Source organism: Theropithecus gelada, chromosome 6, assembly GCF_003255815.1.
Source record: "Theropithecus gelada isolate Dixy chromosome 6, Tgel_1.0, whole genome shotgun sequence".
Taxonomy (NCBI): domain Eukaryota; kingdom Metazoa; phylum Chordata; class Mammalia; order Primates; family Cercopithecidae; genus Theropithecus; species Theropithecus gelada.
In genome coordinates this window covers 121018147-121037180 of record NC_037673.1, presented here as the reverse complement: position 1 = coordinate 121037180, position 19034 = coordinate 121018147, and the positions used below count along the sequence as shown (strand labels likewise).

Here is a 19034-nt window from a genome sequence, read left to right as displayed (position 1 = left end):
ATTGTGACATTTTGTCCCTAATGTTTCACTAGAAAAAATATATACAAAAGGAAAGAAATGTGTAAACTTTATTTTTTAAAGGCATATGGCATGAATGGGTTACCATTTGGTGTTATTCGAATGAGGTTTCTGTTTTCTGCCTGGGTGCACATCAAATCCATCCAGATGTGGTAGTCTGAGAGAGTTCAAAAAAACTTCTGTCTGATTCCAAACTCAGCATTTGCGATGCTTGGCAAAGACTTCTGTCCCGGGGATGAGGCACTTTAAAGACTCTGAAACAGTCTTTAAACTCAATACAAACAGAATTATGTCGATCCACTGGGAAATCAGGCATTTGCCCCGTTCTTGAGGAAACAGCTTCACAAATACCAGAAATAATAATTCATAAACCACATTTATAACATCTTGGGAGCAAAGCCTCTTCGCAGAGAATGTCTATCATCTATAAAACTAGTGGGAGATTATGCTTATTGGAAAAGGATGGTAGTTAGCATTAAAAGGAAGTCACTGAATAGGATTCAGTCTAGACTCTCTCTCGTCGGTCCCTGTGTAGTTAGTTCCTAGGTGTTTAATGATTCTCAGTTAGGTAGCCACTGTGCCGCCTGGGGTTGTGGATGCAGACACTGCTCCTATTTTCAAGGAGTGTCATCTAGTTGGAAGAGATAGGCATACTGTGTATACAAGCAGAGTAAAATATTATAGGGGCCATGTATTACAGTAGGACAAATAGCCTCAAGTTCAGACCTGGGAGGTTCTCCTTGTCATTCAGGATCCCAGATGAAGGAGACTCTGCCACCTTCATCCCGAGGGCTTCAAGATCACAATAACCATTTCCATTGCAGCCAGACAGAAAGGGATGAGAGGTTCTTATGGGCCAGGCCTGGAAGTGGCCCACATTGATCAGGTCTCTCACTTGCTTTCCATAGGACTCAGTCACATGACCGCATCAGACTGATACGGAGGATGGGAAGGTGTCTAGTTGTGGGCTCAGAAAGGGGAGGGAAACATGGCTTGTAAGTTTCCATCAGGGCAAGAACTGTGTATGCAGTGCTGTGGGGATCCAGGAGAGAATGGCCGTCTTTTGGCCATGTGCCTGGTATGTGTGTGTCTAGGGCAAGGATTCACAGAAGTGAGAACCTTTGCATTTGTCTCCATTTATTTCTGATTCATTAGGAACTTTAACTTTCCCTAGGGATTTGGACTAAGGCGTCTTCAAGGTTTCTTTTAGGGGAATTAAAAGTGTGACATGAAGAACGGTTGAAGAAACTTGTCTAGGCTGGAGAGTAAAGGAGAGATAGAGGCTGGATGTGGTGGGTCATACTGTAATCCCAGCATTTTGGGGGGCTGAGCGGGGAGGATCGCTTGAGGCCAGGAGTTCAAGACCACCCTGAGCAAAATACTGAGAGCCCATCTCATTAAAAAAAAAATAGGAAAAAAAAAAAAAAGAGAGAGAGAGTGAGCAGAAGGTGAGGAGAATGCCAACATGGTCATTATCCTTGCCTGGATGAAAGGCTGTTGAGTAGATGATGGGTGGACTGCATCTGCAGGGTATCAGGAGGCACAGCCAGGACCAAGGTATTCAAAGACCAATTTAGTTTAACACAAGGAACAACTTTTTAACAAGAGGGCTGGAAAATAACTAGGCAGTCCTGGGTGGGTGCTGGTGAAATCTTCTATCAGTGATGAAGCTGGAGGGAAAAGGGACACACACACACACACACACACACACACACACACACACGAAGTCCTGAGGGTGTTGCACCAACAGTGCAGTTGGCTTCCTGGTCTCATAGCTATTGCACCCTTGGAACTTTGGCCCATAATGGTTCTCTACGCCTCGTAGTACCTTTCAAGCTTTAGGCTTCTATTCCTATTGCCAATTCTCTGGAACTTCCATATTTCTCATTCAGATTCCCAACATAAGCCCCTGTTGGGCTGGCTGCCTTTGCTCCAGGTGCCCATCACTGGTCCAGTCAGATGGGAGCAGGGTTAGGATCACTGGTCTAGGTGTGGGCACCATGAACATGAAATCCAGGATCTAGCCTGATGTGATAGCATAAGAGGCCTACTGTAAAAATGCAGGTAATAGACAGAACTATACTTCCACTTGTGCATCAGTGTATGCCTGTGTACTGTTCTTTTCATGCACAGACTCTTGAAGTGCAGAGTTTGGATGGAGTTCCAAGTAAAACATGGTTGATTCCATAGCACCAAATAGGCACCTAATGTGTACCCTGTAGACACACACAGTAAGTGTTGAGCTTGATATCTTCCTGGAAACCCTTTACATAACAGAACACTGACTGAAATCCTTATGAGGTCTCAGGCTTCTTTGGCTTGAGGAAGTAAGAGGCTCAGGTTTTATAATAAAGACCTTGTTCTTATTAAATGTTCTGTAGGTAATAGGCCTTTGGGGGCAGCATCTCAGACAAAGTATTAACAATACAAAGAAGAAACCTGTGTGTGGTCAGCACACACTCAAACTATCCACTGTACTCTTCAGCTGTATTCTTTATTAGTAATAAGCCTCAGATATTTTTCAAGTATAACATGTTATAGGGCATTAGCTCTCTGACAAAGACCAGGCCCAGTCCATGGGTGGACAGGGGAGAATGATAAACCTGGTAGAATACTTGAATATAAAGATGACAAGTACCTGTATAGAGTGTTCCCAACACCTAGCTCACAGGCTAGATGTTTGAGTAAGTGTGCATGAAAAGAAACTCATCTTTCTGGAGTAAATGTACACTTATTTCCAATTTATATGTGAGAAATAGAACTTTATGCCCAGATTTATAAATTCAAATTTGCACTTTTAAAGAACTGATTCTCATCATGGGCGTTTATGCCTTCAGTAATTGTAGTCTGTTTTATATGACTGTGGGTTACAAAATGTTCAAGATTTTGAGATTTCAGCAAAATGATAAATCATTTACATGTTTTAGAACTTAAACACCACCTTTATATTTGGCCCTTCACAATGGGATGTTGTCTAAACATAGACCTTCTTACAAAGAAACAGTACACTGTGTGGTTTATATGAGAAACATTCCTTAAGCCTTCATTCCAATATAGAGTGGCAGATTTGGCTATGTAAACATGTGCCTGTATATATTCGGATATGAATTGTAGGCAGATTTAAATACTCTGTGGCATTGTGAAGCGGCTCGTACATATAAAGAAAGATAAACACAAGCACACATACTTAATTAGCACTGCTTGATGGAGACTGTTCAAATTCTCCTTGGGTTTTAAAACAAATTTTAGCATTTTAAATACGGAGTGCTTCTGGAAAAATAAGGGTGACTTATTTAGGTCCTTTGAAGTTGAAAATGGACGTTTCTTTCCAGGACTTTATTCCTTCCGAGTGCAAATAACAACGGCATCACTTATACCTCAACAAGAGGTCTGCTTGTGTGGCTTCCAGAAAGAGCAGCAGGAGATGTGAATAATTTTACAGTGAGGAAGTTGCAACTGCAGATTAGCCTTTGTGACAGCTTCAAACTGTGGTCCCAGATAGCCAGTGATTAATTGCCTGCCCTGGGTCCCTTCCCTTTTTCCGGCTCCAGGTTTCCCTTGAGCTTGTTTTGAAAAGGTGAATTCCGTTCTGAGGGTTCTGCGTGGGCCGGCGTGCTGTGTGGAGCCGCGTGCTGGGGGGAGCGCAGCATGGTCACACAGACCGAAGCTTTCACGGCACGGCCGGGCTCGTTAATGCGAATGAGCCTGTGTCCCGCGTGCACCAACGAAGCCGAGCAATGCGGGCGGCCCTCTCGCCCTGCACGGCCTGCGCGCCGTGGGGGCTGCGTGCCTTTCCCTCCACCACGCTCGCCTCTCCCCGACCGCTGCCTCTGTGCTACGGGCGGCCGCCTCGTCCCAGCCAATCAGACGCTAGTGCTCGCAGCGGGCGCCGGCCAATCCGCGGCCAGCGTTCGCTGGAAACGCGAAACCCTTAGGGGAAAAGCAATAACAAAAGCCTTTCACTGCAGACAAATGTTAAGTGTCTGTGCAGACTTTTCCTGTTTTTAATTTTATTACTGCAAGAATGGAGGGTTTGTTGTTTCTTTCATGTTTCCTTTCAAGCAATTTTAATTATACATTTGTGCTACATCAGGGACTCTGGAACGCAGTGATTCAGCCTATTGGATCTAAAGCTAAAATGCAGTAACCTTCTGGCAATACAGATCTATTCCTGCACTGTAAATATAGCTGACATGCTAAAGAATTTTAAGCAGCTGCAAAAGTCTTTGACACCACACACAGTGCCCCAGAGAGCAGATGATGAGAAAACCAGCTCAGTCTTCCCCTTCGCCTCCTCTCCCACTCCCTCCCCTTTCCTGAAGGGATGTGCTCATAAAGAATCCTTTCCTCCGATTGTTCTGTCTTGTGCAAATTTTGACCAAATGCCTAATTGCCATGGATTCTCATCACAATATGAAATTTTATACTCAATGGCTTAAAAAAAAAAAAAAAATGTCCTGAGGGAATTACATTGGAATCAGCTATGATTTGAGGAAATACTTGCTTTGCTCCATCCTAGCCTTTCCCCTGCTAGCCTATTGCTACAATAGACTGAATTAACACTGAGTAAATAATTCAGCTGTTGCCTAAGTAATAGCAACATAGACCATATGGGAAACAATTTTAAAATCTCCTTTTGAGACTTTGGAAAGAAATCATTCTCCAGCGCGCCGTGGGGGGCTGCGTCCCAACCATTCAAATATGTTACCTGCTGTTAAAAGGTTCCCAAGGAAATGAGTCTTACCTTGTGAGGTTTCCCTTACCATAAAGGAACCCAGTACAGGTTTTCTGTAAAATTCACAATGGCAATGGTCATGCAAGTGAGCAAACTAGCTAGAAATAGACTTTGACTAATGTCTTCTGGTGCTTCCAAGAAAGACTAGGGGTAGATGCAGAAAGAAAACAAAGGCTCAATTAAATATTTTATGTCTTTACCCTGATAGTTTATATATGTCTCAAAATCAAGGTTCTATTAAAATATGCTTTAAAGAAGTGATTTTTTTTAAAATTTGACATTTGTCCTCTCAGAAATAAAGAGGATATTATATTTTGTTTCTCTGTGACATTTGGTATACTAAGCACACTTAAGTTTAGTAATTCACAGATGCAGTGCTAAATTAAATTGTCTGTCTGAAAAGCAGTTGGAAAAAGCAGAATGGCTTGCAGGAAACAAGTGTGTTAGTTTTGAGATTTCTTTTCTAATCCTCTGAGGCAAATGCTTACCAAAGTTGATTCCAAAGATAACCCCAAGAGTAAATCTATTGTGCACATTTATTTTCTTAAGAGGGCTATTTTAGGAGTCCTTAATATGAAACAAGACCAAACACTGAAACAGATATGGTACCCAGGCTGATTATTGTCCCACAAAGTCAAAGAGGGGAGGATTAGGGAAGTGAAATAATAGTTGATTGTCTGCTATCTGGACTCTTAAGTCCCCACTCTCCTCTCTATGCCTATTTTTATGCACCTGCATAATTTTTTTTCTTAATAAAAATCACCATCATTTTATATTGTTGAATTGGAAACAAAACCGATTCCTTTCAGTCACCCTCTGGTTTAAGCACTGGTAACTGGCGCTAGTTTATGTTGGCTGCTTGCCAAACGAAAGCAATTATGTGTAATAATAGAAAAATTAAGAGGTGAGTGTTGCTGTTTTACAGCAGGACATGGCAAAAACCATTTCCTTCTGTCAGCAGTATCTTGATTACACTCTCACACACAGTCTCACCCTTTTGTACCACGTGCGCACGCGCACGAATGCACAACACACATTATTTCCTGTGGGTTTTAACTTGAGGTCACTGAAACCAGAAAGAGGAAGAATGCAAACCACAGCTTTTGAAAGCAAATGAGAATAGAACTTTGCTGTCAAAAAAAAAAAAAAAAAGAAAAAGAAAAAGAAAGAAAGAAAGAATGAATAAGTGAACTGGAAATAATAGCAATCAGTGGTAACTATGATCCTTTTTCATCCCCCGCCTCCTGCAGGTGTCCTAGTGGTCAATGTCACGTGGAGGAACAAAACGTACGTGGGAACCCTACTGGACTGCACCAAGCACGACTGGGCCCCTCCCAGGTAGGAACAAGGCCTTTTATTTCTCTCCTTCCCCCATCCTCTCTTTGCAGGGAAACTATAGAGAGAGATTCATAATACATAAAAGTGTGCCTGTAATTGAAACCAGGCAAAGGAGAAATGAGCAATTTAGGACTGAACGCAGTAAAATGCAGATGCTAGATTTCTTTTCTGTCAGAAGATCTCTACTCCCCACCCCTTCTCTCCTGTCTTTGTTTTCATTTTTTTCTCAAAGTGGGAATTTGAACTGGATTGGAAGCTAGCTACTTGAGCTGTTTTTCTTTGGTTTTTCTGAGGAAGAATATAAGCCCTTGGTAGCCTGTTCTTTTGCAGGTGTCAGAAATCGTCAGTCTTTTCCTTGACTGGGCCCAGCCCTTAAGCTACTGGAGTGTTGACTCCTCTTTGCTGCATTGTGTACTTTGTGATTTCACTTGGCTCTTTTGGGGATGCTCATTTTCACATCTGTTACTTGCTTCCATAGGTTTTGTGAGTCACCAACAAGTGACCTGGAGATGAGAGGGGGCCGGGGCAGAGGGAAGAGAGCAAGGTCTGCTGCTGCTGCCCCCGGCTCTGAGGCCAGCTTCACGGAGTCCAGAGGGCTGCAGAACAAGAACAGAGGGGGGGCCAATGGGAAAGGGAGGCGGGGCAGCCTCAATGCCAGTGGACGAAGGACACCCCCAAATTGTGCTGCTGAGGACATCAAAGCCAGCCCTTCCTCCACCAACAAAAGGAAAAACAAGCCTCCAATGGAGCTGGACCTGAACTCCAGCTCTGAGGACAATAAGCCTGGGAAGCGTGTCCGCACAAATTCCAGAAGCACTCCCACTACCCCTCAAGGGAAACCAGAGACTACTTTTTTGGACCAAGGCTGCTCTTCTCCAGTGTTAATCGACTGTCCCCACCCGAACTGCAACAAAAAGTACAAGCACATTAATGGCCTGAGGTACCACCAGGCTCATGCACACTTAGACCCAGAAAACAAGCTGGAGTTCGAGCCTGACAGCGAGGACAAGATCTCGGACTGCGAGGAAGCATTGAGTAATGTGGCACTTGAATGCAGTGAGCCAAGCACAAGTGTATCTGCTTATGACCAGGTGAAGGCACCGGCATCCCCTGGTGCTGGAAACCCGCCTGGGACCCCAAAGGGAAAGAGAGAGCTGATGAGCAATGGCCCAGGTTCCATTATTGGTGCTAAAGCTGGGAAGAATTCTGGCAAAAAGAAGGGCCTTAACAATGAACTGAACAACCTTCCAGTGATCTCCAACATGACGGCTGCGTTAGACAGTTGCTCAGCAGCAGACGGCAGTTTGGCTGCTGAGATGCCTAAGCTGGAAGCAGAAGGATTAATTGACAAGAAAAGTTTAGGAGATAAAGAAAAGGGCAAAAAGGCTAACAACTGCAAAATGGACAAAAACCTCTCTAAACTGAAAAGTGCCCGGCCCATTGCCCCTGCCCCAGCCCCCACTCCGCCACAGCTAATCGCTATACCCACTGCAACCTTTACAACCACCACCACTGGGACAATACCCGGACTGCCCTCCCTCACAACAACTGTTGTTCAGGCTACACCAAAGAGTCCTCCGTTAAAACCCATTCAACCAAAGCCCACGATTATGGGAGAGCCCATCACCGTGAACCCAGCTCTGGTGTCACTCAAAGACAAAAAGAAAAAGGAGAAGCGAAAGCTAAAGGACAAAGAAGGGAAAGAGACGGGAAGCCCAAAAATGGATGCCAAGCTGGGGAAACTAGAGGACTCCAAGGGGGCCAGCAAAGATTTACCTGGGCATTTTTTAAAGGATCATCTCAACAAGAATGAAGGGCTGGCAAATGGACTGTCCGAGTCTCAGGAGAGCCGCATGGCCAGTATCAAAGCTGAGGCCGATAAGGTTTACACTTTCACAGACAACGCTCCCAGCCCTTCCATAGGGAGCGCCTCGAGGATGGAATGCAGCACTTTGGTGAACGGGCAGGCACCAATCGCACCTCTGCATGTGTTGACCCAGAATGGGGCAGAGAGTTCAGCTGCAAAGACAAGCAGCCCGGCCTATTCAGACATATCCGATGCTGCTGACGATGGTGGTTCCGACAGCAGGTCAGAGGGCATGAGATCAAAGGCCAGTTCCCCATCAGATATTATTTCTAGTAAGGACACTGTGGTAAAAGGGCATTCTTCAACTACAGCACAATCATCTCAACTGAAAGAATCCCATTCTCCCTATTACCACGGCTATGATCCTTATTATTCTCCAAGTTACATGCATCCAGGGCAGGTCGGCGCCCCTGCAGCTGGAAATAGTGGGAGCACGCAGGGAATGAAGATCAAGAAGGAGTCTGAGGAAGATGCTGAAAAGAAAGACAAGGCAGAGCAGTTAGATTCTAAGAAAGTGGACCACAATTCTGCATCCTTACAGCCTCAGCACCAATCGGTGATCACACAAAGACATCCTGCCCTGGCTCAGTCACTTTATTATGGCCAGTATGCCTATGGACTCTATATGGACCAGAAGTCTCTGATGGCCACCAGCCCTGCCTATAGACAGCAATATGAGAAGTACTATGAAGATCAGAGGCTGGCAGAGCAGAAAATGGCCCAGACTGGGAGAGGAGACTGTGAAAGGAAAAGCGAGCTCCCCTTGAAAGAGCTGGGCAAGGAGGAAACTAAACAGAAAAACATGCCATCGGCCACAATCTCAAAAGCTCCCTCTACTCCGGAGCCTAACAAAAACCATTCTAAACTAGGGCCATCAGTGCCTAATAAAACTGAGGAGACAGGTAAATCACAGCTTCTCTCCAGTCACCAGCAGCAGCTTCAGGCCGACAGCTTCAAAGCTAAGCAGATGGAAAACCACCAGCTTATTAAGGAGGCTGTAGAAATGAAGTCTGTCATGGACTCTATGAAGCAGACAGGTGTAGACCCAACCTCGAGATTTAAACAAGTAAGATTGTGGAGCGTGGCCCCAACAGGGACAGAGCAGTCTGAGACTTGTATTATACATGTCTGGGCTTGATCTGGTTAGACTTCTGACACAGGAAAGAAACCCACATTAGTTTTTTCCTCTGCTCTTGAAAAGTATCTTAAGATTCTCAAGAGTTACTATGTAGCTCTAAAATGTGCATTATCACTATTTTCTGGTCATGTTGTATAGTAAAAGGAACTGTGAACATGTGCTTTGCAGATTTGTGTTTCATGCCACTGACTTGCTCTGTGACTCTGATGAGGTCCCTTAATTTCTTCCTTTCTTTTTTTTTCTTTTTCCTTTTCCTTTTTTTTTTTTTTTTTTTCCTGAGACGGAGTCTCGCTCTGTGGCCCAAGCTGGAGTGCAGTGGCGTGATCTTGGCTCACTGCAACCTCCGCCTCCCGGGTTCAAGCGATTCTCCTGCCTCAGCCTTCTGAGTAGCTGGAACTACAAGCATGTGCCACCACCCCCGGCTAATTTTTTGTATTTTTTTAGTACAGATGGGATTTCACCATGTTAGCCAGGATGGTCTCGATCTCCTGACCTCGTGATCCGCCCACGCTGGCCTCTCAAAGTGCTGGGATTATAGGCGTGAGCCACCGTGCCTGGCGAAGATCCCTTAATTTCTTAGTCTAATGCGAGGGCATTCCACAATGGGGCTGCTGAATTCCCTTCTAACTCTGAGATTCTGAGTCTCATCTCTAAAATATTTATTTTCCATTTTCAAATTTCTACTAGCATCTTCTTGGAAGATAATAATAACTGGGTCCCTGAATTCACATTTCCCATTAATCTTTTTAATAGAATTTGGGGCCCAAATTTCTTTCACTTGTGGTCAGAGATGCCTAGATTTCAGCCTTACTCTCTATGTTGAGTACCCCAAAACTCAGAGCTCAGTGCTGAATGTTTGTGAGGAGGGTGAGGAGGTTTGGGTGGCGGGCCTCAACAGCTGTCCCAGAGCCCCAGGGGTCAGTCAGCTTGAGAACACCTGAAAATTGGTCACCATGAAACCACAAATGTACTGGCACCTTCTGTCATGGTTCAGACATCCTGACCCACTGCAACCCTGTGAACATTAATTCTGGTATTTCCCAGCACTGCAAACCCCCACTCCCACCCTCACCCCCATGCTTAGATACTCCCTGGTGCATTAGAGCAAGAACCACCAGCCCCCACCACTGCCACCCACACACACATTTACTTAGGTACAACTTTGCATGTTCTCTGAGAACCTGAATCCCCAGTGGGTTTCTATCATGAATGGGATGGGGATCACAAAGGCCATTTAGGATTCTCAGTTTCCCCACTTCCAGAGGCAAAAATCAGGCTGTCACTTCACAGGGATACAGAAGAATGATATAATTTTGGGGGTTTTATAGATGGCTTTGTTTTCCAATACAGAAGCCATAATGTGTGCTATTACTTTGAAATTTGTTTTGATTAAGATGTTAGCACGTAATGAGAAGTGAGCCAATATATTAAGCCTCAGCTGCAGTAGATGAGGAAAATGTATTCGGAAACCAAGAGTTTTTCCTCCTAAGTGATGTTAATAGCTATAGCAATTACTTAAATTTACTATTATTAGCTTGAGTTGGAGTTTTTAACATTCTTTTTTACCTGTGCGAGATATTAAAAGGCAAATGAAGGTAGAATTAAATATGTCTGAGGATATTATTTAGTGTTGAGGAATGACATTAAGGGCCCAGCTCTGAATTTCAGCAGACCCGAGTTGGAAGCCCAGCTCCACGACTGGGCAGCAGCATGACCTTGACGTTGCTTTGAACTTTAAACACTTGGTTTTGTCTTCTGTACAAGGGATCAATAATAACGCCTATCTGGGACATTATTACTTTGTAAGAGAAGGAGGTAAAACAATTAGCACAGTGTCTAGCACAGAAATAAATGTCAACTTAGTATTAAAATTAAGAGTACTAGTCCTGTCATGATTATTAACAAGCTTTCTTTAAAATTGAAATTTTAAAACAAATCTGTTGGGTTTTTTTCTTTAAAAAAAAAAAAATCAGGATCCAGATTCAAGAACATGGCATCATTATGTATACCAGCCCAAATATCTGGATCAGCAAAAGTCAGAAGAACTTGATAGAGAGAAGAAATTAAAAGAGGATAGTCCAAGGAAAACTCCTAATAAAGAGAGTGGTGTGTCCAGCCTTCCTGTATCATTAACGAGCATTAAAGAGGAGCCCAAAGAGGCCAAGCGTCCTGATTCTCAATCAATGGAGGAGAGCAAGCTGAAAAATGATGATCGAAAGACTCCTGTGAACTGGAAGGACTCTCGGGGAACAAGAGTGGCTGTCTCTTCACCCATGAGTCAGCATCAGTCATACATACAGTACTTGCATGCTTATCCTTACCCACAGATGTACGACCCCAGCCATCCTGCATACCGGGCTGTTTCTCCCGTCCTAATGCACAGTTATCCTGGTACGTGTTGTCGGTTCTGACAATTGGAGGGAAGAGGCGATGTTCAAATATTAGCTGTTAAAAACTCAAATTAGAAGCTTCAAGAGTGACATTTGTTTTGCTTGTTTTTATGCTGTTTAAAGTCCCAAAGATAAAACTGATTTAATATAAGTTTTTTAAATGAAATGTCAGGAATCCTTAGCTATAGTTTCCATAGTCTCTGATGGTCTGCTATAGCTGTTAGGCTGACAGATACTTTATTGCCTATAAAAATATTCTAAGCACTTACTGTCATAATCATTATAGTTACAATTCCTTTCACTTAAGCAGACACGTAAATGTATGAAATGGCTGTAAGCTCAATTCTGTTTATAACCTCCCTTCATCAGGATGAATTAACTGGGAGAAGAAAACTGCAGAAGCTAGATACAGTTTAATGATGATGTAGCCCATTGTTAATGTAACCCCCTATTTTAAGATCTCTTTGACTCTTATTCCAAATTCATGTAACCCAAGTTATTTTTTTTTTTAAAGATATAGCCTGTAACTTGATGTGGCATTTGTTTTTTATCTGCAGGGGCCTATCTCTCTCCAGGATTTCATTATCCTGTTTATGGGAAGATGTCAGGGAGAGAAGAGACAGAGAAAGTCAATACCAGCCCTAGCATCAACACGAAAACAACCACTGAATCTAAAGCACTGGATTTGCTCCAGCAGCATGCTAACCAATACCGCAGCAAGTCTCCTGCTGTAAGCCTCCTTTTGTTGTTATTTAAAAGTACTGTGTTTTGGGGAGAAAGGGGAACAAGCTACAGAACAGTCTTGAAATATAAATGGTTTCGGAACCCAGCTGTGATTTCAGGATGCTGTTTTATCCTAATACATAAAGAATGGAGCGTTCAAAAGTAAGATGCTTTCACACATGAGAGAAAATTGTTAAAGCATGTATGGCAGTAGCTAGCTTTTCTGTTGCGAAATCTAGTATCCCTTGCTTACCCAGGAGGATGGTTGTTAGGTGGGAATTTAAATTCATAGGAACCAACTTTTGGTGTAAAATGTGTTTGATAAGGCATTGAGGAATTAGGTAACAGAGGAGTCTATTTTATATAATTTTTGTAAGTAAGCAGGTCAGAGGCTACAAACTGTTGACCTTTTGGGCAAATCAAGCTTTTCAAAAAGTGTTTTCTTGCGGGACAGCTTTTAAAAATCAGATATTTTACATACAAATTCAGATGACCTCTTTCTCTTAAGACAATAGAAAATCTGGGCTGGGAGTGAGCTACCGCCTGTAATCCCAGCACTTTGGGAGGCCAAGGCGGGCAGATCACTTGAGGTCAGGAATTCGAGACCAGCCTGGCCAATATGGTGAAACTCCATCTCTACTAAAAATACAAAAAGTAGCCTGGTGGTGGTGGGCACCTCTAATCGAAGGTACTCAGGAGGCTGAGGCAGGAGACTCACTTGAGCCCGGGAGGCGGAGGTTGCAGTAAGCAGAGATTGTGCCACTGCACTCTAGCCTGGGTGACAGAGCAAGGCTCTGTCTCAAAAAAAAAAAAAAAGACAATAGAAAATCTTGTTCAAAATCACATGGCAGTAACTGATGGGAGCCAGTAGCCCCATCTGGGCAGTCTGTCCTGCTCCTCATCAATGTGCATGGATGTAAATAGAAGCTCCCCAACCTGCATCGCTTGTCTTTGTTGTTAGCTTGACTTCTGGAGAGATTTGAGGTTTCTCCTACTTGAATTGACCCTCCATATTCACATCACCAGTGTTCATGGTTGGAGGTTCATCACGAGCAAAGCTGAGTGCCCATGACATGTAATAAGGCACAGATTTGAGCCTTGCACAGTGTGAGGCTCATTTCCAAGAGTAAGTCATGTGGCTTAGGGGTGAGAGCTGTGTCTGCTGTTTTCTGGCCTTAACTCTTTGTCATGTCCCTTTAACTCTGCTGAATAATACAAATATTTGTCTGTGAAAGATGACTGTTCCCCAAAAAAGGTGACTGCTGTAGTCCTAGAGACTGTTGTGAAGAGAGACTAAACAAAAATAGGATAGTGCTTGGCTAGGAAAGAGTTTAAAGTAAATTAAAATAATAGTATCTGCAATGTGTATGAGTCTACCAGAAACTCTATAGAGAAACTAGAAAAGGTGATTTCGGAATCTTTCTGAGACCTTCTTCTTAGTACAAGGATTTCTTTTAAGTGAGAAGGATAACTTTAGTTAAAGGGTGGTTAGGTTCTAAAGGTAGAAAGTCATAGGAAATAAACCATCATTACCCCAGACTATGGTTTGGGGAGATGGGAGCTTCTCTGTGAGAGTTCAAAAATTGAGAGCTTCAAAATGTGGGTGTAGGACAGTGATTTCTTGTGCTTTATATTGGCATATAACTTTAGGGCATGTTTTTTCAGTAGAACAAAATGTATACAGACACATTTAAAATTGTGAGATAGGTTCTCTCCATAAAATACAAGTGTAATTAGAAAACTTGACCTTAAAGATATCTCCAAAACTACTTATTTTCTAAAAGTTGTTTATGGGAAGCAATTGGGTACATTCTTAACCTGCAATTATGAATGAATATAGAGAGAAGCCCTCTTATTTCCGTCATTTCAGGAAAACATTGGTGTCACTCGGTTTATTTTGGGTGGAGCAGTTCTTTTTGTGTTGGCTTAATTCCGACGGAAACTAATGCATGTTTTTTTGAAATTCTCTTTAGTTACTAAAGATTGTATCTTTATATTTACTTTTTAAACATTAACACAATATTGTCAAAGGGACAAAGGTGGTTTAGTACTCTTATAAGTTGATTTTCAGAGCGTGAAGGGGGAAAATTTCTCTTTTTTGTTGCAGCCTGTGGAAAAGGCTACAGCTGAGCGGGAACGGGAGGCGGAAAGGGAAAGGGATCGCCACTCCCCCTTCGGCCAGCGGCACCTGCACACGCATCACCACACCCACGTTGGCATGGGTTACCCGCTAATCCCGGGTCAATATGACCCTTTTCAAGGTCAGCAGCTCTGTCATTATTGTGTCTTTGTCATTCTGCTTTGGAAAACGGTTGCTAAAATTGCATTTCACATCTTAAAAATATTGAGCTTTGAGTTCACATTAGCTCTCAGGAGGGTTTTTAACACTTATTTCCTAGTGACACAGCTAAGGCTATTCCCTCATCTTTGTATTCTATTGAGACATGAAATGGCTACCACTTAATAATTGTCACCAGTTGATGTTATCGGTGGCTTACTGTTATCTCACAGACTGAGGGTGGTGGCCAGTGTCTGGGGCACTGAATATAACAATCAGAAGATCAGATATCTACTTCAGGGAAATTGTAGAAAAAGGGAGGGATGGTGGGAGGCTTTGGTGAAATTACTTGTTCTGATTTCTGCATGCCTTTTAAGTTGCTCTTTTCCCATGGAAATCATGGGAGTAATGTGATCAGGTTTAACACTTTGATAACCTCATTCAAGGGTTCTTCACAGCCCTTCACTGCTGCGACTTCACTAAATGGGAGAATTGAGAAAGAGAAACATGTTTTAAGCCATAGGATTGATATCAGGGAATCTTCACCTTGTGGTTCATTAGTTGAGCATGTATTATTTGTCCCATCTTTGTCATCTCATAGGGGCTGGGTGATGGCACCATCTTTACAATTTGCTAGAATACCCCAGATTGCATGGCTTTAAACAACAGGAATTTATTTTCTCACAGTTCTGGAGGCTGGAAGTTCAAGATCAGGGTTCCAGCACAGCCAGCCTCTGCTGAGGCCTGTCTTCCTGGTTTGTGTGCAGCTGCTGTCCTGCTGTGTGCTCATATGACCTCTTCTTTGTGCATGAGCTGGTGGGTGGGGAAGAGGCAGGGGGAGCCCTCGTGTGCTTTCTCATAAGGACACTAATCCTGCCCTATTAGGGTCCCACCCATATGACCTCATTTAACCTTAATTACCCCCTTATAAGCCCCATCTCCGAATCTAATCACACTGTGGATTAGAGCTTCAACATTTTGAGGAGACATAAGTTAGTCTATTGCACTTGCCAAGTTGCCTCTTATGCTGCTGTGTGAATAGAAAGTAAGATAATATGTTTGAAAGTGTTTCCAAAACTGAGAAGTGATATACAAATGTGAAGGGGTCATTTTTATTTATTCAAGTCTTTTTAGTTGGTGTCAACTAATGGTGTTTAAAGAGAGCTTTTCTATTTCTTAAACAGTTTGTATTGAGTGTGGTAAGTACTTGGAAGAGAAAGGTTTTATTTCTAGTCTAACACCTTATACCTATATGTAAATAAAGTATAGATGAGAAGAAAATAATTATCTCTTTTAAGATAATATTATTGTTATTGTACTGTCTTAAGTTACCTCTGGGAAAAGAAAATATATCCAAATAAAAGACATAGAAAGAGACAGTTATCTTCCCTAGGTTTGCCTTTGTTTACTCTATTTTTCCCCAGGACTGTCTTCTATAGAATTTAAAAGAATTCTCTGTTAGGCAACATCATGCCATTTGGAGCTATTAAGTCTCTGACTGCTACCTTCATCTTGCAGGGTGAAAGTGAAGAGCATTTCTAAGTTTGATTTACTGATTCTGTGTATCTTATGGGACGCGTTGTGTTCAGTCACTGGGGAAAATGTTAAAGTGATAACAATTATTATGGAAGTATTGTATTCTAGGCAAATAGCATGCCGCTTCTGTAATTCACTGTGACTTTTGATTCCTGTTGTTACCTGGCATCTATTATTTCTCTTGAGCTTCCTATTCAGGAATGCATGCAAACCATTTAGCACCATGCAGAGCTGGAGAGATGGAATGCTGTATCTCCTTCGAATAGCTATTAAGAAAACTGCAGAGTATTCAAGAAAGGATAGATAGCGGATAGACCACATGGTTTGTACCGTGTCCTTGCTGCATGAAAGAGTTCATGTGTGTGTTCAGGAGAGGACACCGTGCTGCTACTGGGTCTGTGGCCCTTCCCCACCGGGCCTGTATCTACTCTTATCCTTCTAAAGATCACAGACACTCTACATTTTTTTCCCCATTAGGCTTGACCTCTGCTGCCCTTGTTGCCTCACAGCAGGTGGCTGCCCAGGCATCTGCATCTGGAATGTTTCCTGGACAAAGAAGGTAAATATCCTCTACATTTTTAATTAGTTCTAGATAGAAATATCTTAATGGTTGGGAGGAAGCAAGTACAGGATTTTTAGACCAAAAACTGAACTCCTTGGGTTTTATATCCTTGTAATGAATGTGTTTGTTTATGCCAGTGTAAGTTGCTTCACATGCAACTTAAATTCCACGAACCCCATTCTGTAAGGGTTACGTAGATTAGTAATTAACTGATTAGTTTTTTAGGCAGTTGAAATTTTCTTGGGTTATCCTTACAACATTGCTAAAATAATTCACCATGACTCCCTTTGTTTTATTATGTTTAAAGATAAAGTCGCAAATGGAGACATTTATTTTCATAATACTAAAGGTAATGTTTGTTCTTTGATATTTTAAATTATTCCCTAAGTTTTAAGAAGGAAAATGATTTAAAGGAATTAAATTATTAGTATTATAAAATTAATATTTTTCACAATGCATATCATTACTTTGTGTTTATTCACTTTCTCTGGAATTGAATTCTACATTTGAATGAAATTAAAATAAGTCTTATTAGTCTTATGGTTTTCAGGCTTACAGTCACAAATGTTGACAGAGGCTGGGCGTGATGACCCATGCCTGTAGTCCCAGCACTTTGGGAGGCTAAGGCGGGTGGATCACCTGAGGTCAGGAGTTCCAGACCAGCCTGGCCAACATGGTGAAACCCCGTGTCTACTAAAAATACAAAAATTAGCTGGGCGTGGTGGCGTGCGCCTGTAATTCCAGCTACTAGGGAGGCTGAGGCATGAGAATTGCTGGAACCCAGGAGGCGGAGGTTGCAGTGAGCCGAGATTGCACCATTGCACTCCAGCCTGGGTGATGGAGTGAGACTCTGTCTCAAAATTTAAAAAAAAAAAAACAAAACCGTTGGCTGGGCACGGTGGCTCATGCCTGTAATTCCAGCACTTTGGGAGGCCGAGGCGGGCGGATCACCTGAGGTCGGGAGCTCGAGACCAGCCTGGCCAACATGGAGAAACCCCCTCTCTACTAAAAACACAAAATTAGCCAGGCGTGGTGGCACATGCCTGTAATCCCAGCCACTTGGGAGGCTGAGGCAGGAGAATCGCTTGAACCCAGGAGGCGGAGGTTGCCGTGAGCCGAGATCGAGCCATTGCACTCCAGCCTGGGCAACAAGAGCAAACTCCGACTCAAAAAACAAACAAACAAACAAAGTGTTGATAGAATCGTGTGCTAAGGTTTGCTTTTCTTTTGCAGAGAATAACAAGATTGGAAATGTACATTGTCATGTGACTGGATCACATGGGGAAGCGCTTTATACAGACATCAGTTCCATGGTGTTAATTTGAAATGCCTTAATGGCAGGCAAAAACCAGTCATTTCATTTTTGTAAATTACAGATTTTATCACAGAGTAACAAATGTTGCTGTAATTAAACTTCTGTTTTATATATATATACGTATACATATCTGTATATATACATATATATATATATAAAAATATAAATATATTCTTTACTTTTTGTATCAGTAACCAGGCTCGCACACACAGGGTCTGCTGCCATGTCGCAAACCACTCAGTAAAGGAAATTAAAAATGTATTTGTCATGTTGAAAAGTGTTAGCCACAAAAGGCTACTTACTTTCTTTTCCTTTTCCTTTAAAATTGTAAATAAATAATGTTATGTATCAGTGTGCCTGAACCTTGCATATCCTTCACATATTTCCCATAAGCCCCTCAGAAAGGCTAACTGTGATGATGACACTTTGGTACAATTTAGATGTCTATTTGGTGGCTCCTGTTAAAGACGCATCAGTGTAAAATGTTCCTGTAGTCACTGTTTGTACTTGTGTATTGTGGAAAAAGTACTTTTGGAAGGCATGGGGTTGCCAGTACCACAAAAACTGTGTTGTACATAATGTAAAGATTAAAATGGGGAAATAATGAGCATCTGTGAATAATGAGGTGTCATTTTTTGATAATCTTGAATGGCAAATAACCCAATAGCCTGCGTACCAGAGACATCTGTGATTGTTCTATTACTTGAATAGTTCTACAGTCTTTTTTTTTTTTTTTTTTTTTTTTTAATGTTTACAATTATCCAGTTTTAGAGGAGAGAGACTTTAACGCCATTGCCTGGTTACTTGTTTTATGCTGTAATCTAGTTTATTTTATGTAAAATGTATATTGAATGCTTTCCTTTTTTATACCTGCCTTAAATAATTTGGCAATCAGAATTAAAAAGTTTTTTTTTTTTTAAATAATGGCTTCTTGTCTGTCTCATGTTATTTTCTGCCTGATAGTCATTCTAATTTTCAAGAAAGGGTTTCTTAATATTATTAATATCCAATGCATAAGATACAGTAAACAGATATTAACTTTTCTTATAGGATACATAAGTATAACAACCAAATAGTGTATTTAATTTGGTGAATGTATTCCCATTTACAGGGTATTTACCCTAAACATGGAGT

At 42.1% G+C, this 19034-nt stretch overlaps 1 protein-coding gene across 2 annotated transcripts in view; it reads left to right on the top strand.

Annotated features, from left to right (window-relative positions):
• ZNF608 (zinc finger protein 608) overlaps positions 1-18826 on the top strand; it is a 110983-nt gene extending 92157 nt beyond the window's left edge. For both annotated transcript variants that reach the window (XM_025389282.1, XM_025389283.1), the window contains 7 exons: positions 6004-6091; positions 6570-9024; positions 11070-11487; positions 12044-12216; positions 14317-14470; positions 16501-16582; positions 17819-18826. In XM_025389282.1, coding sequence (XP_025245067.1) covers positions 6004-6091; positions 6570-9024; positions 11070-11487; positions 12044-12216; positions 14317-14470; positions 16501-16582; positions 17819-17825 — 3377 coding nt within the window. In that variant the 3' untranslated portion in view covers positions 17826-18826. The remainder of the gene's footprint in view (positions 1-6003; positions 6092-6569; positions 9025-11069; positions 11488-12043; positions 12217-14316; positions 14471-16500; positions 16583-17818) is intronic.
• Positions 18827-19034: the final 208 nt, after the last annotated feature.